At 39.7% G+C, this 23,279-nt stretch overlaps 1 protein-coding gene across 1 annotated transcript in view; it reads right to left on the reverse strand.

Annotated features, from left to right (window-relative positions):
• The window catches only part of axdnd1 (axonemal dynein light chain domain containing 1), a 170,616-nt gene that overhangs the window by 7,672 nt on the left and 139,665 nt on the right, over window positions 1–23,279 (reverse strand). Inside the window, exons 23-28 of the mRNA XM_063063999.1 lie at window positions 18,932–18,964; window positions 9,125–9,154; window positions 8,425–8,520; window positions 5,916–6,044; window positions 3,300–3,391; window positions 2,010–2,155 (exon numbers count right to left, since the gene is read on the reverse strand). Coding sequence (XP_062920069.1) covers window positions 2,010–2,155; window positions 3,300–3,391; window positions 5,916–6,044; window positions 8,425–8,520; window positions 9,125–9,154; window positions 18,932–18,964 — 526 coding nt within the window. The remainder of the gene's footprint in view (window positions 1–2,009; window positions 2,156–3,299; window positions 3,392–5,915; window positions 6,045–8,424; window positions 8,521–9,124; window positions 9,155–18,931; window positions 18,965–23,279) is intronic.

Genomic DNA, 23,279 nt, shown 5'->3' on the forward strand with positions numbered 1-23,279 from the left:
ACTAGGTGAGAGTAAGAGTTTGGCACGGACTAGAAGGGCCGATATGGCCTGTTTCCGTGCTGTAATTGTTATATGGTTATATGGAGAGACCCATAGGGAGTTGACAGGCAGGTGAGAAAAGGTAAAAAGTCAGAGAAGGGAAAAGAAGAGGGGAGCAGAGGGTGGAAATATTTTTACTGGAAGGAAAAATCAGGTTGGGAACTAAACAGACAGAATATGAGGTGTATAGAATATTGCTCCTCCACCCTGAGGGTGGCCTCATCCTTGGCACAAGAGGAGGCCATGCATCAACATGTCAGTACGGGAACGAGAATTGGAATTAAAATGTTTGGCTTCCGGGAAGTTCTATTTATGGCAGATGGAGCAGAGGAACTCGATGAAACGGTCCCCAATTTACAACGGGTATCACCAATGTAGAGCAGGCCACATCAGGAGCACCGGACGCAATAGACGGCAACAGTAGCTTTACAGGTTAAGTGTTGCCTCACCTGGAAGGACTGTTTGGGGCCCCGAATGGAGGTGAGGGAGGAGATGTATGGGCAGGTGAAGCACTTTGGCTGCTTGCAGGGATAAGCGTTAGGAGAAAAATTAGTGGTAAGGGACAAGGAAATCGTGGAGGGAGTGATCCCTGCGGAAAGCAGAGAGGGGGGAGGTTAAGATATGTTTGGTGGTAGGATCCATTTGGAGATGGCGGAAGTTGCACAGGATGACGTGTTGGATGCAGAGGCTGATGAGGTGGTAGGTAAAGGACAAAAGAAACTCTATCCCTGTTACGGCGGCGGGAAGACAGGGTGAGCATAAATGTTCAGTAAAAGGAGGGGATGCAGGTGAGAACAGCATCAATAGTAGAGGGAGGGAACCCCCGTTCTTTGAAGAATGAAGCCATCCCCGATGTTCTGAAACAGAAAATCATGTTCTGGGAACAGATGCAGTGGAGATGAAGGAACTGAGAAAAGCAAATAGCGTTTTTGAAGGAACTCAGAAAAGAACAATTTGGAACAGTTTTAGTCATTGCAGTTTCAAGCATTCAGGCTTGGTGATGTCAGAAATGACCAGGAGTAAAAATGAAATGATTTCACTGCCTTAACAAGTTAGGAATTATGAAGAATTTGAAGTTATAATCATCTTGAAAGTTACAGTGAAAATGAAGATTTGGAGGATGCAATCACCTAAAGCATTATATGAAGGCAGTCCACTACTTCCACTATGTGTCTGCACTGATTTTGTTTATTTACAGTCAATCAAATGAACATGTCAAATAGTCCTCTCTCGATAACTGTTAGGAAGTAATGCACAGTTTTGTAGTACTGTAGAGGTATTAGTAGTGTTCTACGTTGTTCTGTATTTCATTTAAATACATAAATCATTATTCAGTTAAATGGTAGTCTTTTTTAATACCTTTTTAACTATTTCCATGAAACTTCAGCTAATTGGGGCAGCTGCTTAATTAGTCCAAGATTTGTCCCAATTTGTCCCAATTAACCAGAATCCATTGCATTTGTATAACAATTTTAAAAATGTTATTAAACTGTTATAAATGAATAGCAGTTAATCCCACTTTTGTTCTACATTGCTTGACTAGAGAATTGTCCCAGAAATTATTAACATATCAATCATGTAAATTTATATTTAATTCATCACATTAAGAAAGTAAAACTTACTTTTTATTCAATGCATTTATGGTTTGTTGATCAAAGCCATCTTTATCCTTGAGAATGACAGGCACTTCTTAGGAGTACATGTCTTGCCATGTAAATTGCCTATATATTCACCCATGCCATTTGAGACTACTTTAATAATATAATTTCAGGTTAGACTGTACAATACCATTAATTCAACAATTTTGATAAATTTTATCTTTTTAATCAATCCCATCATTTAGTATACTCTCCAAGAAATTGGCAATGGTATTGTAAGGCACAACATTTTGTTGCCTCTCCAAGACTGAGCAGACAGTAAATGAAAGTTGCTGGTGACTATAACCTAGTCCTGGTAAATTGAAATCTTACTTTTTTCTGCATCTGGGTGCAACTGCTGTAGCTCTTTTGTCTTCAACTCTAGAGTCATGTCCTTGATCTTATCCAAAGCTTCCTGCAGGTTAGCTTCTAGAGAACTTGCCCGTTCCTCTGCTTGCAAGGCACGCTGCTCTGCTTCTCTGCCAAAGTTAGGATGAAGTGATAATTATCAAAATGAATAAAAACTACAATGCCATCGCGGGTGATAAAATATGGGAAAATGGTTTATACCAGTCATGACTGTGACAGAAACAGTTGATTTAAAAGAGACTTAAAGCCAACAAATCATTTGACCTCTGATTTGCTTGGTTGCCTGAATGTTGGCCTTTAGCAACGTGTACAAGCACACCAAGGTCTCTTTGAATATCAACACTATGTAATCTCAGATCACTTAAAAAAAACTCTACTTTCTTGTCAATATACAATGAAATCCTGATGCAAGGTTTTAACCCAACACAGATGTCACTCAGATCACTGAGATCCTCCAGCAGATCATATAGCAAAGCTGCACAAGTGAATTACATGAAACAATAAACAGTTCATATAGAGTTGTCAGGCTTTCATGCAATATTAACTGTTTACAAACTTCCCTATGGCTACCTAATTAAGGGAATATCTGACCAAATAAATAGGATAATCCCTGATTCAATGCTTAATGTGCTGCTGGCTTCTGAGGGAAATTAATTCTTCTAATTTTATCTACTAAACCCCTTCATTAATTTGAATACTTCTGCAAAGTATCTGCGCTAAAAGGAGAATAAACAGAGTTTCTCTAAGCTCATCATATAGCTAAGGTGCTTCATCCTGGCATTCTTCGTAAACCTCCTCACCATCCACTCCAAAGCATTCCAGTACTTTGGCAACACCTCTGCATCTAAAGAAGATTAAGGTATTGTGGGTTTTTTTTTCCTTTATACGATGTTTACATCACCAAGATGTAGAACCAACAGAGTATGGACAACTGTTCAGCTACTTTCATTTTTTTGCTCAAGTATGACAAAGCAGATCATGTTTGATGTTACAAGGAGCTGCATTCTAGGTAATTAAACCAAATCATGAAACTCAGGGTAGCCTGAAAAATCAGTACTTACTAAGATTGTATTAAACCCATAAGAAATCCATTACCCTAACACATATTAATCAAATATTTACTATGAGTATGTGTTTGTCAGAAATATATATGGCTGTGCTGTAATGCAGTGACACCTGAAATAATACCACCAGTATTGCAAACAAATTTAGCAAGTTTTTAAACTGAATCAAGAAGCATAAATAGCTACTCACATGAGCTGCTTCTGTAACACTCCCACTTCAACTAGTGCCTCATAATTCCTCATTGCCTTGGGCTTCACAGGTAGAACAACATCAAAATCAGCCTGGAATCAAATGTATACCTTTCAGATTAGGAGTGGAACTACTGGACAAGTTTCAGTTGGTGGCAATCTTCTGCAATGTGAAGCAAAGATATCACACATTCTTCAAGCAGATTTTGCTGTAAGTGCATGACACCGATATTCAACACTCAATTTGCCAGGTATAACTTTCTGCCGATTTTAAAATATGCTTGTGTGCACTTCCGCTCTCAATTTTTTTTTTCACTAAATGCACATTTGAATTTGAAGTCTTATGAGGATTAGAAGAACTCAAACTGTTTTATGATAATATCTTTATGGCATGGGTTTCACATTTATTAATTATATGAATTGGCTGATAGCTTCACAGTGGCCAGTAACAGACAGATTCCAATCACAGTGATATAGATCTATTTACATAATATTCCAGAGCACTGCTAATGACACAGCATGAGAGAACAGGATAGAATTTGGAATACAAGTTGTGGGTGAAAGGTATGAAGTATGTGTTGTCGCAGCTGGCTACTTCTGAGAGCAGCTGGGTAAAGATTTTAAATTCTTAAATTGCTTCAGCGTTATGGCATGGAACCAATATACTCCACAGGGTGAGCTTTGGAAATGTTACCATTATCACCGCATTATTGATTGGAAACATTGTAAAACATTCTCTGATTACTACTGCCCACTCTAAATAGGACCTTTTTTTTTATATTGAGTGGATTCCGGTTAATTGGGATACATTGGGACCAGTACATTTTGGCCCAATTAAGTGGCTGCCCAAATTAGCTAAAGTTTAATCAAAATAGTTCAAAAGATATAAAAACAGACAAATTACTGTTTAACTGAGTAACAAATAATGTTTTTGAAAGAAATACAGAACAATTTAGAACACTACCAATACTATTGGTGGTTATCCATCGTTTCTAACAATGCCAGGAAATCTGTGTGAGAGAGTCTTTAAAGTGGAAAAGCTTTTGCACTGGGACAGTGCTTCTCTCTCAACCTCAGAAGTCTGGGTCCAGTGCTACAAGTGAATGTTATATCTGGATTTTTCCCTGGTTACAGTAGATGACCATGACTCCTGTAACTCGTGATGCTCCTCGCTCTCCATGTAGTGTTGCAGAACCATCTTCCTAGCCATTGGATCTCATCCACTCAGTCTGCCGGAGCTGACTTTGGATGTAGGACAGGCATGTCCCTATTTCACCATGGTATGAGAATTGTCCGCTACCCTCACCTGGTTTAGCCCACCTTTCAAAGCTGTGTACCGGGATGTGGCTGCTATCACATGCAAACAGCTGTTGGAGCCACAGATGAGACCTGAGTGTCTGGTGGGGACCAAAAGTAACAGTCAAGATGTTGTTGAGACCTACAAATTCTTCATAATTTCTAATTTGTTGAGGTGATGAAATCATTTCATTTTCACTCCTGGCTGTTATTGGCATTTCCAAGTCTGAATGCTTGAAACCACAGTGAGCAAAACAGTTCTGAATTGTCTTACTGCTTATTTCTCACCAACTATCAGTGACAAAAATCATTGCTTTTTGAACACAAACCTACACAACTGATGGGTTAAGCATTGTGTGTCTAATGGCCACACAAGCACACGTGACTGATGGTACTTAGAAACTGTTCAGCAACAGTCTCTTGTCACAATTAAGCAGTATAGTGTCCCAAATAAATGAAGAGCATCACAGCTATTTTTTTCCAATTAGTTTTTATTCTTTAAGAGTTGCCCCAAATAAGCAGCTGCCTGATTCACCAATGGCCCAATGAACCAGAATCCACTGTAGCTGATGGCTGGCTGAAATAAGTCAAGGGGAGAACACTGATAACTTACTTGAAATTCAATAGATTGGGAGAAAAATATACTTCTTAAAATTTTCACTATGTAAAACATAAAACTGTGAATAATATTGTGATTTGCTAGCTCAGCTTGCCTCACTTTATCTTTCTCTGGCTACATATTCATTAATAGTTAAGAATAAAGAGTACAGCTGTATAAATTGAAGCCATCAGCTACCTGTAATGTGAGAGCACAGGATTGCAACAGTACAAGGAACCCCAACACCATATTATGAAGAAAAGTGTGCGGGAGTTAAGCAACGATGAGAGTACAGAAAATGCTGGACCCAAACTAGCATTTACTAAAGCAAATGCACATCCTGTGGTACATCTTGTAATAGTCATAAAGTATATTTCTTACCATGAAATTCATTAGGGTTAATCTGATTAGTTGTGTGAGTTGAGTGATAAATGCTGAACAAATTACTGCAGCAGCAATATTTTTAATTGAAGTACAACATAATCATTTTTAGGCCAGATTAATTCAGCATGCCATCTTCAATTCTGGCAAAGCAACTGTGTTCAAAATGAAAATAAAGTCAGTTTGGACTATTCTTCTAAACTGTAATACAGGGTTTGCACCTGTGACTGCTCATTAAGAAAGTATGATATAAAAATGAGGATATTCAGAAAGTTTGATCAAACAGGTCATAGTATTAGCATACTTTTCTGTAGTGAGCATACATATTAATTATTGTTTTACCTTCTCAACTGGCAGGGGAGTTCCTTTCAAGTCTATCTCATGGATGTTAGTATCTTCACCAATATATGCTATAGTAGATATAAATGGGCTCTGAAAGTCTTTAATTTCCATTATTCCAAAACTTTTACCCTGTATGAATTAAGACAATGTTAGAATGGAGGATTTCTGTTCAAAATTCTTCTCCAGAGTGAAAATAATAACCCGTCAAGGGGAAAACATCAATGCTATAAAAATATGCAATAAATTAACTATCGAAAAACTTTAAGTTTCTTTAATGCCAATATAATTTGAAAAGTATTGTGAATAGAACAAGAGCATTCATTTTATTTGTACATTTGAAAATGAATTCAATAGCCAAGCAAAAAAATGAAAGGTTATGAACAGTTGAGCTAGTAGTCAAAATAGATGGAAAGGGCCAGATAAAAGTTCATTCTCTGCTTTCCACACTTGAATCTATTGTAAAACCTAAGACAAACTGAAGAACTAATGGGTCAGAAAAGAAAATAAAATCTCACTTCAACAACCAGAAACAGAATTCTTAATATCAGGTTGTGAGCTAAAGGAAAAGACAGCAGAACTGATTACTGAGTATTGATGTGATCAAGAAATTGTTTTAAAGGAAGAGGTGTATTAACTTTCACCCTGTTTGATCATCCAAGGAATGGGTGATTTGTTATTGTTCATGTTTTCGTTGAACTATTTTTTAATTAAGCGTAATAGGATATTATAAATGTTATTTGTCAATAAGTAATGTTTATTTATCTCTAGGGATGCCGCAGTAGCCTAGCAGTTACCATAATGCTATTACAGTGCCATAGACCCCGGTTCCATTCCTGCTGCTGTCTGTAAGGAGTTTGATCATTCTCCCTGTGACTACGCGGGTTTCCTCCGAGCGTTCTGGTTTCCTCTGACATTCCAAAGATGTACAGGTCATGTGAGTGTAATTGGTTGGCATGTGCTTTTTGGGCCAGAAGGGCCTGTTACTGTGATGCACCTCCAAATAAAAAGAAATAAAAGCATAACACAAAAGATAGTAGGACCAGGACGACCTTACATGCATAAACCAATAAGGAAGTCTCAAATATAGTGCACAATAAAAGGTGCAGGATTTGAATTCCCTGAGGATGAACAGCAGAGCCCAATCCTGCTGGGTTCCCTATTATTCCAGCTCCCAGGTCCTAAGGCCCAACTAGACCTGGGACAGGAATCATAAGCCATTGACTGCAATAGATTCAGGAGGCTGAGGAGAAGAAAGGTACGCTTTAATTTAAATTATTTATGTTTTAGGTTTGTTCCTGTTTTATCTAAAATTATTTATTATAAAATAATACTAATAATACAAAATTTTAATGGCTTATGAATGCTAGTCCTGATATCACTCAAGCCATGTCACTTCAGGGATGCAAGACAGGCTTTCCACATCCAATCGAAGTTAATTTCAAGTGCAGGGAAGCCACAGACAGCAGCCCAAGGCAGCAAATATACAGTATGGTCATAGACAAAGGTTTAAAGATTAGCTTTAGAAACAAAGAAACATAGAAAACCTACAGCACAATACAGGCCCTTCGGCTCTAAGAAGGGCCCTATATAGCTGCAACATTACCTCTCGGCTCCTAAATTCAATTCCATGATTGATTAAGGCCAATACACCATATACCTTCTTAACCACACAGTCAACCTCTGCAGCTGCTTTGAGCGTCCTATGGACTCAGACCCCAAGATCCCTCTGATCCTCCACACTGCCAAGAGTCTTACCATTAATACTATATTCTGCCATCATATTTGAGCTACCAAACTGAACCACCTCACACTTATCTGGGATGAACTCCATCTGCCACTTCTCAGCCAGTTTTGCATCCTATCAATATTCTGCTGTAACCTCTGACAGCCCTCCACACTATCCACAACACCTCCAACCTTTGTGTCACCAGCAAACTTACTAACCCATCCCTCCACTTCCTCATCCAGGTCGTTTATAAAAATCATGAAGAGCAAGGGTCCCAGAACAGATCCCTGAGGCACACCACTGGTCACCGACCTCCATGCAGAATATGACCCACCTACAACCACCCTTTGCCTTGTTTACTTGTTACATGTACATCAAAACACACAGTGAGATGTGTCGTTTGTGTCAACAACCAACACAGTCAGAGGTCTGTGGTGAGGGAAGTCTGCAAGTGTTGCCACACTTCCGGTGCCAACATATCCTGCCCACAACGCATTCATCTTACCCTAACCATCTGTCTTTGGAATTAAGGAGGAAATATGAGTAAATGCACACAGTCATGGGAAATATATACAAACTCCTACTGATTGGTATTTTCTTTTATTGCCTTTGCTATTTCCAGGAAACATGATCAAAGATAATTGTTTGCTCTTTTCAGTGAGTAAGCCATAACTGTAAAATTCATTGTTGTCTGAATTAGGATAGATTTTGAAGGTCATATGTTTAGATATTTCACCTAAGAGATGATCACCAGCAAAGCAAGTGCTTGTGGTTTGACATTACCTCGCCATCTACAGTGCTCTTAGCTCCATCTGTGCATTCAGGCTGTGGAGTTCTTCTGGTATCTGTAGTGTCCTCAACTTGCACAGTAGCAGATGTCTGCAGTTTGAAGTAAGAAAGACTGACACTGACAACTACATTGCAGAGAGTGACACAGCAGAACTATAACATTTACGTTAATCATTCAGGAAACATGCGTTCGTGGGTTCAATTCAAATAGGAAATAAACTTAGCAGAGGGGACTTCTTGACAGCTAATTTATCCACAAATTTCGAAGCCTTGGTAATATAAAACCTTCAGAGAGAAGAATGTTTCAAAGCCATAGGGCAAATGTTTTACTGTTTCAAATGGGCTTTTTTTATTGTGAATTTTAACTTAAATATCTCATTGCTTAAAATTATACCAAAAAACATTTACTTCATTAGAGTTAAAATCAGCCACAAATAAGAGCAAGTCACTCGATTATTCTTAACCAATCAATTACAGCACACAGTCAGAGAACAACCAAATGCCAATCCAAGAAGAAATAAGAACATAAAGAGATGAGGTGCAAACCAGCTGTGACCAATAGATACAGCATAGTAAATTGAAAGTGGTGCAAAATTGGCTGCCTAAAGAAAATATTAATGGAGATTATCACATTGGGTAGCAGTGTTACATCTACAGCAATTATTGTATACTCTTCTGAGAGAGCCAAACTTACGCCAGCTTCAGCTTCCTCAGAGCTCAATTCCTGTGATATAGATAGAAGTAGGACAGAGTAAATATAATACAGCAATCTCATCAGTTGGTACAGGATAAACATATTAAACACACCATCACTGAAAAAATAAATAATCATCACCAACATTAATTTAAATAAATCAATTCAAGTTGACAACATGATATTAAGTAGTTTCCTCTGTGCAACATCTGCAAATCAAAAAACAACCATGTATGTCAAAGCTGCAATAATTGTTTCCACTGCAGTAAATTCTCTGAAAGATTCTCCAGTTTGCTGCTTGCTGTGGTGCCTTTTGTTTCAGAATGTCCTAAAAGCATTTAAAAGTATGAGGAGGAGGAGGAGTAATTATGACCGGATAGGCCCTTGGGCCTGCTCTGCCTTTCAGCGAATGCACAGCTGAACTTTGCACAAACTTCTCTTTCCTGACTTATGCCAATATGCCTTCATTTTATCAATGCCTTCTCTGGGATGATCCTTCCTTTCTCTCTTGATACTGGTAGGTAGCTTACATGGATTTTTTTTAACACCAAAGAATTGAATATATTTGGAGAGCTTATCTTTATTTTTGATTAAATGTTGCTGAATACTTGCGTTTACTTGATCATTATACTGGTAAAAGCAATGAATAGTACCAACAGAAAACGGCAAGATTACATCAGATATCCTGTTCAAGTTGAGTTATTCTAATACAGCTGAAGAACATATTTTCTTTGGTGAAGCCGTGTCATATTGTACTCTCACTATAGGTTTATAATAATTACAGCAAAGCCTTCTTATTCTTCCATTCCAAATTCCTTTTAATAAATATTAACATACATTTGTCTTTTTTTAAGTAATTTGAGTACACGGACATCCAAATCTCCCTGAGTACCAAAATTTACTCATGTACAGATTAAAAAGCATTGACCCGAAACGTTTTGTCCTCCCTCCAGAGAAGCTGCCTGATCTGCTGAGTGTCCCCAGATTCTTCTCTTCCTATTTCAGATTTCCAGCATCTGCGGTTTGTTGTTTCATCTACCAGACATTCAGGTACTTATTTTCCATTTTCCTTCTAAAATGGCCAATTTCACACACACTCGCATTAGATTTTATATGCCTCCAATTTGCACCACCATTTAACCACTTTTTAATCTCCTTGTTGTCTATTTTATTCTTGGTATTTACTTTTCTACAAAGCTTTGTATGAGCAACATGTGGAAATATACATTGCACATAACCACCTTAACCAAGTCAAATTGAAAAAGATTGTAAGTCACGCACTGACCCTTGCCAATACAAACAGCTTTCACCCTGAAAATGATCCATCCATTTTCTTCTAAACTTGACCTGGCCAGAGTACAGGCCTAGGCAGTTTAATTTTTCCTCATATGGTAAACCCACCATCCTTTTTTTGGGATTTCCCTTAATTGCATTTGGCCAATAACCCCCTAAACCCTTCCTATCCATGTACCTGTCCAAGTATATTTTAAATATCGCAATTGTACCCGTATCTACCACTTCCCCCTGCCAGCTCATCCAATTTTCTCACCACTTTTTGTGTGACAAATCTTGCCCCTTAGGTTCCCTTCAAATCTTTCCCCTCTCACCTTAAACCTTTGCTCCCTCCCATCAGACTCTATCTACCCTCGCAAGAAATTGACGATACAACATATCTATGTACGTCATGATTTTATAAACCTCACCTTCTTTGGTCTAGGGAAAAGAGCACCTGCCTATCTAGTCTCACCATATAATTTAAGCCTTTCAGTGCCAGCAACATCCTTGTGAATCTTTTTTTAACCTCTCCAGTTTAATTACATCCTCACCAACTTCTTGGAAGCTGCAAGTGACATCCCAATTGTTTAAAAAAATCATGAAATGTCCATAAAATTAAAGAAGGTCATATTCCCAACATACAGTGCCATACAAAAGTTTGGGCACCCCTGGTCAAAATTTCTGTTACTCTGAATAGTTAAGTGAGTAGAAGATGAATTGATCTCCAAAAGTCATAAAGTTAAAGATGAAACATTCTTTCAACATTTTAAGCAAGATTAGTGTATTATTTTTGTTTTGTACAATCTTAGAGTGAAAAAAAGGAAAGGGGCACCATGCAAAAGTTTGGGCACCCCAAGAGATTTTTTTTTAATTAATTTATTTTTATTGAAGGAATGACACAATACAGAATATATAATGGATTACATTTTCCTGCATTTTGCTTTAGTATCGTACCCCCAAAACAAACCTCCCCCCACCCGCCCTCCCAGAATATATCATGGCAGCTAATATATTTACAACACAACAATTCACAAATACAAGTACGGACATTTCACAACCATACCCCCACACTACTTCAAGATGACGGCTCACACACATCTGCAACATGTCAGATGATCCAAAATACACTCATATTTACAATTCATCAACCACCCTGTGAGGTAAATTATAAGCGTGTTAAATGGGAGGCAACTTCCTAAGTACAATCAAATGCCCTCAACTAGTAGGTAATTCCTTAAGACTCCCAAAATATGATAAGAAAGGTCCTGATTTCGAATAGAACTTTTTTACAGACCCCCTCAAAGTGAATTTAATCTTTTCTAATTTCAGAAAAAACATTACATCTTCTAACCAAGCAGCAGTAGTTGGGGGAGTGGCAGATTTCCAAACCAGCAAAATTCTCCTACGGGCCAATAGCAATGTAAATGCAATGATATCCGACTGGCTTGCATTTAAACCCAAATCATCATCTGCCACACCAAATACAGCTATAAGCGGGCAAGGTCTCAGTGTCACCCCCAAAACCTCACTGATAATTTTAAAAACCAGTGCCCAATAGTCATCAAGCCGAGGGCATGACCAAAATGCATGTACTAAACCAGCCAGAGAGAAGGAACATCTGTCACAGCCAGCGTCTGTCCCAGGGTATATGTCTGCAAGTCTGGCTTTACTTAAATGTATCCTGTGTAAAACTTTAAATTGCATGAGCCCCAGTCTAGCACACGATGATGAGAAATGAACCCTATTCAATACTTTTGCCCAATATTCCTCAGCCAGATCCATACCGAGGTTGTCCTCTCACCTTCTCTCAGTTTTGTTTAGATCTTGAACTCCCAAAGACATCAGCTGAGAGTATAGTTCAGAGATCAGCCCCTTATTGTTAAAGCTAAGAGTGAATTTTTCCCGTAACATAGCAGGTGGTAGAACAGGAAAAGAGGGAAATTTTTCCTTGACAAAATGGCGAATCTGAAGGTATTTTAAAAAATGATTATGCGGAAGGCCATACTTACCGCGCAGGTTATCAAAACTATCAAATATTTTATCAGTATACAAATCCTTAATGCGCATAAGACCATTCAAACCCCATTGTCTGAAAGCTGAATCGAATGTAGAGGGAGGAAATAAATGGTTTTTATGAATGGGGCCCAAAACTGAAGCTGATATGAACTTATAGTGGCAGCGAAATTGATTAAAAATTTTGAGGGTGGAGAGCACGACCGGGTTAGATGTGAATTGAGAGGATTTCAATGGTAAGGAAGAATACACCAAAGCTGGGAGAGACGAGGAGTGGCAAGACCGTGACTCAAGCAGGCACCAGATTATATCTGGCCGGTGAAGCCAAAATAATACTTTTTGAATGTTCGATGCCCAGTAATAATGAATAAAGCTGGCAAGACCCATTCCACCTTTGTCACGACCTCTTTGGAGAGTGTGCTTATTAACCCTTGGGACCTTATTTTCCCAAATAAAAGAGGTTATAGCTTGGTCGACTGATTTTAAAAATAACTTTGATAAGAAAACTGGCAAACACTGAAACAGATAGAGAAATTTAGGAAGTACAGTCATTTTCACTGACTGAATTCTCCCAGCTATAGTAAGGGGTAAACTGCGCCATCTCTCGAAATCAGCCTTCATTTGGCTAACCTGAGGCCTGTAGTTAGCTTCAAACAGAGATGTAAAAGAGCGAGTAATATGTATTCCTAGGTATACAAAACCACCTTGAGATAAAGGAAAAGGCAAGGATTGCTGTTGGATCTGTAGGGCCAAGTTATTAATGGGAAAGCATTTGCTTTTTTGAAAGTTCAGTTTATAGCCAGAGAAGGCTCCAAATTGACCTAATAATGACACAATAGCAGGACTACTACCTACAGGGTTGCTAACATAAAGTAAGAGGTCATCAGCATATAGGGAAACACGGTGTTCCATGTCCCCTCTTCTAACACCTTGAAATAATGTAGTTGGCTTAAGTGCAATAGAAAGAGGCTCAATTGCAGTTGCAAAAAGAAGAGGGGACAATGGGCCCACAATGGGTGAGTGCCACGTGTTAATGGGAAATAGTCAGATCGAAAATAATTTGTCTGTATGCATGCTAAAGGCAGAATGGTATAATAGCTTAACCCAAGCTATAAATATTCTGCCAAATCCAATTTTCTCCAAAACACTAAACAAGTACACCCATTCCACTCTATCAAACGCCTTCTCCGCGTCCAAGGAGATAACAACCTCTGGACTTGGAGAATCACTGGGTGAATAAACTGCATCAGCCAGTTGACAGATATTAAAAAAAGAATAGCGATTTTTAATAAAACCTGTTTGATCATCTGAAATTATCTTGGGAAGGGGACGTTCTAAACGAAATGCAAGCACTTCAGCCAAAATTTTCACATCTACATTCAAAAGTGAGATGGGGCGATATGATCCACATTGAGCCGGGTCCTTGTCCTTTTTAAGAAGTAGTGAAATAGTTGCCTGTGAAAGAGAAGCGGGTAAGGAGCCGTTCTCCAAAGATTCCTGAAACACTTCTAGAAGGACTGGTATGAGCTTATCCTTAAATTTCTTATAAAATTCTATTGAATAACCATCAGGACCTGGGGACTTACCACTCTGCGTAGCCATAATGGCATTATTAATCTCTTCCTGCCCAAGAGCCTGATCTAGGTTCTCCACCTCCTCTGGTTCAAGAGTTGGTATTTCCAAGTTATCTAAAAAACATTCCATATTTGTTTTATCTGAGGGGAACTCTGAGGCATACAGAGAGGAATAAAAAGTTGCAAAGATGTTATTAATCTCTTTTGCATTGCTTGTCAAGTTCTGGTGCATGTCTCTTATCTGGGGAATAAGTCATGATGCAGCTTGACGTTTCAACTGATGAGCCATAAGCCGGCTCGCCTTGTCACCATATTCATAATAGAGGCCACGTGTCTTAAGAATTAATTGTTCTGATAGGTTTGTAGATAGAAGATTAAACTTTGCTTGCAAATCAACCCAGCTTTTATATAATTCCACAGTGGGTGCCTCAGAGTATTTTCTATCCAGGTCCAAAATAGATTGCAATAACACTTGCATTTCCTTCCTACGCTCTTTATTGGCATGTGAAGTATAAGATATTATTTGACCCCTCAAGTAAGCTTTTAAAGTTTCCCAAAGTAAAGAGTACGATACCGGCTCAGTTTTGTTAGTCTCGAAGAATGTGTCAATGTTAGCCGATATATAACTACGAAATTTCTCATTAGAAAGCAAAAGGGGGTTAAGTCTCCACAGAGGCCGTTCTCTAACGTTTAAAGGAAAACATAGGTCCAGTTTCATGGGCGAGTGATCAGATATAACTATAGCAGTGTATTCAATTTGTCTAATCATTGGTATCAAGGAGTTATCTGTAAAGAAATAGTCTAGCTTGGAATAGGAGTGGTGAACATGAGAGAAGAAAGGGAATTGCCTAACTGATGGATTCAAAAATCTCCAAGGATCCATATAACCATTTTGTTGCATAAACATCGAGAAGGCCTTTGCCATACCAGAAAATGTTCCCCTTCCAAGTTTTCAGGAATGCCGACCACTTTCAAATTGGATCTCCGCGACCAATTTTCGAGGTCATTAAGCTTTCCCTTCAGAAATGCGTTTTCGCACTGCAACGCTGCAATGGCGGCTTCGGCACTCACCGGTTGGTCACTGTAATCATTCAGGCCATCTTCAACCCCACGAATGCGTTTGTCGTGTGACTCGTAAGCAGACATAATTTGTTCCATGGTAGCATTCACTGCTGATAAAGCATCTTCAAGTTCCCTTTTAGGGCAGAATGCACCACTTGCGTCATGTCAGAAATAAGTACTAAACGAAGCCTCTCCAAGTCATTGGGTAGCGTAGGTCTGGGTCCAGCTCCAGCAGCATGCAATGGCACCATTACTGTAACATCCGCCTTCTTGCTCGAGGCTTCTCTATCTTTTTCCCCAGTTTTACTTCAAAGGTACATTCTACTTGCCACTTCAATGTCCAGCTATGTCCCGCGTTGTTCACAATGGTAAATATTCAGTTATCTCGAGCATACGGCAAAGATAAACAGGTAGATTTTCAATAAAAAGCGGGAGCCACACTCACACGCACCAACTCACTCCATACTCAACCCCGGAAGTCCTTCCACCCCAAGAGATTTAAGCTCTCAGATAACTTTACCAAGGTCTCAGACCTTCATTAGCTTGTTAGGGCTATGGCTTGTTCACAGCCATCGTTAGGAAAGGCCAAGTGATGCAAATTTCAAAGCTTTATAAATACCCTGACTCCTCAAACCTTGTCCCAACAATCAGCAGCCATGGGCTCCTCTAAGCAGCTGCCTAGCACTCTGAAAATTAAATAATTGATGCTCACAAAGCAGGAGAAGGCTATAAGAAGATAGCAAAGTGTTTTCAGGTGGCCGTTTCCTCAGTTCGTAATGTAACTAAGAAATGGCAGTTAACAGGAATGGTGGAGGTCAAACTGAAGTCTGGAAGGCCAAGAAAACTTTCCGAGAGAACTGCTAGTAGGATTGCTAGAAAGGCAAATCAAAACCCCTGTTTGACTGCAAAAGACCTTCAGGAAGATTTAGCAGATTCTGGGGTGGTGGTGCACTGTTCTACTGTGCAGCGACATCTGCACAAATATGACCTTCATGGAAGAGTCATCAGAAGAAAACCTTTCCTGCGTCCTCACCACAAAATTCAGCATCAGGAATTTGCAAAGGAACATCTAAACAAGCCTGTTGTATTTTGGAAACAAGTCCTGTGGACTGATGAAGTTAAAATAGAACTTATTGGCCGCAATGAACAAAGGTATGTTTGGAGAAAAAAAGAGTACAGAATTTCATGAAAAGAACACCTCTCCAACTGTTAAGCACGGGGGTGAATCGATCATGCTTTGGGCTTGTGTTGCAGCCAGTGGCAGGGTGAACATTTCACTGGTAGAGGGAAGAATGAATTCAATTAAATACCAGCAAGTTCTGGAAGCAAACATCACACCGTCTATAAAAAAGATGAAGATGAAAAGAGGATGGCTTCTACAACAGGATAATAATCCTAAACACACCTCAAAATCCACAATGCACTACCTCAAGAGGCACAAGCTGAAGGTTTTGCCATGGCCCTCACAGTCCCCCAACCTAAACATCATTGAAAATCTGTGGATAGACCTCAAAAGAGCAGTGCATGCAAGACGGCCCAAGAATCTCACAGAACTAGAAGACTTTTGCAAGGAAGAATGGGTGAAAATCCCCCAAACAAGAATTGAAAGCCTCTTAGCTGGCTACAGAAAGCGCTTACAAGCTGTGATACTTGCCAAAGGGTGTGTTACTAAGTACTGACCATGCAGGGTGCCCAAACTTTTGCCTTGGGCCCTTTTCCTTTTTTGTTATTTTGAAACTGTAAAAGATGGAAATAAAAAAGTAATCTTGCTTAAAATATTAAGGAAATGTGTCATCTTTAACTTTATGCCTTTTGGAAACCAGGTCATTTTTTACTCGCTTAGCTATTCACAGTAACAGGAATTTTGACCAGGGGTGCCCAAACTTTTGCATGCCACTGTAAATCAAACTGGATCACAAGAAATTTGACATTTCCATTAATTATGGTAGAATGCTGATGGCAATCACTCAACCTAGGGAAGCTATGTCAAGGTTGATGCAAACGCTATTGAAAGTCATCAGAAAATCCATTTGAACCAGAAAACAGAGTACACTCCAACCTCTCAAAACCGTGAGAGTTGTTGCACAAATATCAGAGTCTTCTCCCACACTGTAGCAAAAGCCTCTGTCTGACCAACTTTGTCACATCCGTCCCTTCAGCTGTAAGAATTAGATAGCCTGCTAAGACCATACAAGAAGTAAGATGACAAACCTATCCATTTAGACATATAAAATATGGCTCAGACTTTCAGGCCTGCTCTACCATTCACGGATAACCTGAATGTAATCTCAGCACCACAATACTATCTATGAATGTTAACTTCCTTGAGTCCTGATAAAAGGTCTCAGCCTGACAATTCGACTCCTTAGATACTGCTTCACCTGCTGAGTCCCTCCAGCCTTTTGTGTTGGTTGCTCTGGATTCCCAGCATCTGCAGAATCTCTTGTGTTTATACTTTCACTTCCTTGCTTTTCATGAATCTATCCAACCCTGCCCCAAAAAATATGCAGAGGTTCCGCTTCACTGTCCTCTGAGGGAATGAGTTCTAAAGACATGAACATCCCAAAGGAAGATTTTTATCTCAACCCTGTGTTAAATCAGCAACACAGTGCAATTTGCCTATTACCGAAATTGGTGTACAGCGGGTACCTTCTCCCTGGCTCCACGCTCATCTCCGGAGCATCTGCAGACTACTGTTTATTGACTACAGCTTTGCCTTCAATACTATAATTTCAAGCTAACTTATCTCCAAACTCTGAACCCTGAGAGTCACAGCTTTCCCCTGCAACTGAATCCTTAATTTCCTGACCAACAGAGCATAATCAGTAGGTTTAGGCAGCGACAGCTCCGCCATGATTATTCTCAACACTGGTGCTCCACAACGATGCATCCTTAGATCCCTACTCTACTCCCTGTACACTCGTGACTTTGGCCAGAGTCTGTTCTATCTCCATCTACAAGTTTGCAGATGACACCACCATTGTAGGCTATACCTCAAATAACGATGAGTCAGAGTAGAGGAAGGAGATAGAGAGCTCAGTAGTGTGGTTTCATGATAACAACGACTCCCTCAATGTCAATAAAACAAAAGAACTAGTCATTGACGTCAGGAAAGGAGACAGTGTGCATGGCCCTATCTAAATCAATGGATTTGAGGTTAAGAGGGTTGAAAGCTTCACATTCCTAGGATTGAACATGACCAATATCCTGTCCTGGTCAAACGACGTAAATGCCATAGACAAGAAAACTTATTAACACATCCATTTCCTCAGGAGGATAAAGAAATTTGGCAAGTCCCTGTTTTCCTCGATGCTCCGTGTAGTGATTTGATCTGCATGAACAGTATGTAAGACGAGCTTTTCACCGTATCTTGGTACATGTGACAATACTAAATTAATACAATAAAACTCTAAGTCCTAGATTCTCCCACAAAAGGAAATATCTTCTCTATATCCACCCTTTTAAGACTGTCAGGATCTTACTGTTTATGTTTCTATCAAGTCACTTTACACTCTTCTAAACTTTCTTTGCATTGCCTCTGACATTTTTATTCAAATGAGACCAGCAATGAGCATTTCTCCAGATGTGGTCTCACTAGTGTCTCATATAGCTGAAGCATAACATCCTTATATTTATATTCAATTCCTTTTGCAACAAATAACAAGATTATGATAGCCTTCCACTTTATTGCTGTATCATTCATTCGTGCATGATAATTGTTTTGTTATTCATTATTCAACTATGTATGATTCTTTCCTTAACTTTTCAGCTGAGACATGACAAAATCAATATAAAGAAAATGTTTATGTGAGATTAACATATAATATAGAGATGTAAAATTCAAAGCAATTATTCTATGTCCTCCTGGGACTTCCAAACTTACTTCAGCTTCCGCTTCCTCAATGATTTTCAAGTTCTGCAACACAGGAAGTGAGGGAAGTTAATAAGATTATCTGGTGGAAGATTAAAGAAAAAACAACATGCATTACTACAAAGAAAAGAAACAATAATTACCAATACCTTTACACAAACTCTAAGTTAGTGGCTTATCTCCCTAACACCTTAATTTTCTTAATGACATCCCTGGAATGAACTTATATTGGAAGAGGAAATGAATAATAACCATACGAAATAACCATATGAAATCCATTACTCAGTTCACTTTGACTTATTCAAATGGAACCAAATGATTATTCTTTGACTGGTCACTTTATGCAGTACACCTGCTCATTAATGCAAACATCTTATCAGCCAAACACGTGGCAGCAACATGATGCATAAGAGCACGCAGACGTGGTCAAGAGACCGAACATCAGAATGGGGGAGAAATGTAATCTAAATGACTTTGACTCTGCAATGATTGTTGGTGCCAGACTGGGTGGTTTAAGTATCTCAGAAACTGCTAATCTCTTGGGATTTTCAAGCACAACAGTCTCTAGAGTTTACAGAGAATGGTATGAAAAACAAAAAGTATCCAGTGAGTGGCAGTTCTGTGGGTGAAAATGCCTTGTTAATGAGAGAGGTCAGAGAAGAATGGTTCAAGCCAATAGGAAGGCGATCATAACTCAAATGACCATGCATTACAACAGAGGTGTGGAGAAGAGAACCTCTGATGTACAACACATTGAATCTTGAAATGGAAGGGCCACTTCAAGCAGCAGTAGATCATGAACATACAGAAATACACTCAGTGGCCACTTTATTAGGTACCTCCTTGTATCTAATAAAGTGGCCACTGAGTGTATGTTTCATGTACAGATTTCGCTCTATGGACTTTTGTATAATATCCTCAAAGAGCTCAAGCAAATTTGGCAAAAAAATTCCTAAGCTTAGGGAGTCTCAGGTTTGGGAAAATCACAGTGAGCTTTTGCGAAATTCTTGATGAACAGAAGGATCAACTACTGTAAGGTGAAAGCACAATTGAGGGAAAAAAGTAGATGTGGGCATTGTAGATTAAAGAATCAGGATATGGAAATCTGCAAGTCCACACTTCCAAATGATTGTGAAGAATGCTCTGTGATTCCACCAAAGACTTGCCTGTAACAATAAACAGAATGCTGGAAGAATTCAGTGGAGACAAAAGGTGTAAGGTACTTTTGCATCAAGCCCCAGCATGAGGACAAAGAGAACAAGTATCAAGGAAGAGACCGGTAGGTGATGGGTCAAATCAGATGGGGAAGGGATGATGACTAGATAAAATATGGTAAGGGGAGGGATGGGAAATAATAAATTGAAAAGAAAATAAGGTGGACAGAAGAATGAGAATAGGAGAGTGAACTGGGTGTGTGTTACCCAAACCTGAAAAATTAAATGTTTGTACCACTGAGTTATATCATAAGCTATCCAAACTCAATATAAACTGTTGTTCTTCCTATTTGCATTTGGCCACTTTAACAAAAATGGTTGAGCATAGACAGATCAGAGCAGAATTGGGATCATCATCATTTTGTGGCGTGCTGTAAGACATGGGCGATCGTAGTTTTTCCATGTCCATGACTGCTCTTGGCAAATTTTTCTACGGAAGTGGTTTGCCATTGCCTTCTCGTGGGCAGTGCCTTTACAAGGTGAATGACACCAGCTATTATCAACACTCTTCAGAGATTGCCTGCCTGGCATCAGTGGTCACATAACTGGGACTTGTGATAAGCACCAGCTGCTCATATGACCATCCACCACCTGATCCCATGGCTTCACATGACCCTGAATTGGGGTGCTAAACTTTCCCTCAGGGTGACCTGCAGGCTAGCAGAGGGAAGGAACACCTTACACCTCCTTTGGTAGAGATGTATCACCACACCACCACCCATGCAGGAGTGGGAAGGTGAGTTAAAATGACATGGAAACAGAAGATTGAGTTGGCTGTTGTAGATAATGTGCAAGTGCTCTGGAAAAGGCCAGCATATCATTGGTAGTGCAGCTCATTAGTATGTCTTCCTGTAAACATTGTGCATTTCATGAACCAGCACACAGATTGCTACATAGTCTATCTTGCTGATCTACGTATATCCCTTTTCACATTTTGCAATTTCCTCACATACTGCTTTCTGTAGATAGTTTTGTATTGTCAACACATTTGGAAATGTAACATCGTGCCTTTCCATTTAATATGAACTACAGTTTGCTGATCCTTTAGCACTGAGCTGACAAGAACACCAAGTAGAGGTCCTAAGTTGGTCATGGTTGACAATGAATGTTGCATCCTAGCTTTATATGCAAGCCAGGGCAGTGTGATATGGAGATCAAGCTGTTACCCATGCAGCAGGTTCCCTCTCTCCATGCAGCTGATGAATCCAAAGTAGTGGCAGAGGCCAAACCAGAGGGTCACAGGAGTTGCCAGTCAGTGTTGAGCTCAACATAGGACTGCCTTCGGGACTCCAGCTGTGGAATTTTCCTCGAGGTTTACTTCCGAAGTCTTCCCCATGAATGAATGTAGCTGCAAAGCAGCAGAGGTTTGATATCAGAGATTTCCTTCTTCTAGATGAGCTGCCAACCATGTCTGATGAACCCCATCGGCCTGAAATGACGGGTTTTAAGATACCAATAACTCACCTTTGCCCCTTCTCTTGTCGGTAAAAATGGTTCCACTGGCTTAGTTTCTAAGCCACACTTGAATGCCAAGAGCTGGACTTGTTGTCGGAGGCTATTTGAGACACACGCCATTGGGAACTTTTAATAGGTAGTGGGAGCTTATCCCCATTACCACCTTGCACAGCAATGACAACTTCAAGGAACCAAGAACACCCTGCCAACCTGAGAAAAGTATATTTCTACTCCTGTTCTTTGTCCTTTATCCATTCCTATCATTTTAGTTTTCGAACCTTTTTCCTTTTTTTTGTAGTATTTTCTTGTTAATTTTTTCACCAAAAGCCAATAAAATAAAGCTCTCTGTACTTTCCTGTCACACTCACACTCTGTTATTATTATGTAAATTCAGCCAATACCCGCCAAAAGAACATCTGCAGGCATCCTGACCTCTGCAAGGGACTGGCAGCTGTTGCTGGACCTCAAACGGCAGCTGAAGTTCCCCAAAAATATCGCAGCCACCACCCTACGACCAGACATTGTCCTTGTGTCTGAGTCTACTCTGCTGGAGCTGACAGTCCCTTTGACCGGAAGCTCTCCAAGTATGCAGGACTGGTCAGCAATTGTCAACAGGCCGGATGGAGAATGAGGTGTCTCCCAGTGGAGGTTGGTTGTAGGGGATTTGCAGCCCGTTCCTTAGCAAGAGCCTTCAGCAATTTGGGCATCGAGGGAGAGAGGAAGAGGAGAGCCATCCGCAGTACCACCGATGCCGCAGAGAGGGCCTCAAGATGGCTGTGGCCCAAAAGAGGGGAGCTATGGAGTCATAATTAGCTAGCCATCTGGATACAAGCTGGGGTCCGATCAGCCTCGGCTGGGTCACCTGGAGGAGGTTGTATGATATTGAAAGACCCGAAACACCCGATGATTCCAGGAACATCACTGAAGATGTGTCCTGAAGCATCAGTAGATGTATGTACACAGAGTGAATAGGCTCAGCTTTTTTTCTTACTGCTGTTGTTGACACAGTTTCACAGTGGTAATTTTCCATTCAAGTGGTGAAGCCAGATAATTGTTTCAGGGGTAGTGGTCTGTACTGAGAGATGTTTTCTGCATGTTTGTACATTCATCATTAAAGCATTACTTATTCCAGTGTTCTAGTGCATCAGTTATCCACTCCTGCTGCTTGTACCAATGCAGATGCTATGACTGTGTGGAAGATTTAAGACAAGGATCTTGCGAGCAAGTTCTTTCATGACATGCTTGTGACTTTTTGTGAATTTCATCTTTCTAAGCTTCATTAGCGCTGAAGTTGCAGTGATAATGATTAACAGTACAAGTCTAAAACAGTCTGAGAGCCATCAGGCAGTGTTGAAGTACAATGTTTAGGTGTAAACAAATGATGGAAATATTCAGCAGGTCAGGAGGCACAAGAGATTTTTGAAGATGAACCTGTGAGAGAAGGGAACAGAATAAAGGAAGAATCAAGATTTGATACTTCCACACGAGTGACAGGAAAAGACAGGAGTGAGGGGGAGATTGAGAGATTAGATTGAAGAATAGCAAGATGTTAATTGTTGATTATTCTAATATATTGTGGTGTAGTCGCGCTGATACACTACGAGTGAAAACAACACACTGACTCGAGCAGGGTCGGGTTGAACCATTTACTGTTTGAATCAGCGCGCGCTTAAGTACTCATTCCCAGCGAC

Source organism: Mobula hypostoma, chromosome 12 (assembly GCF_963921235.1).
Source record: "Mobula hypostoma chromosome 12, sMobHyp1.1, whole genome shotgun sequence".
NCBI lineage: Eukaryota > Metazoa > Chordata > Chondrichthyes > Myliobatiformes > Myliobatidae > Mobula > Mobula hypostoma.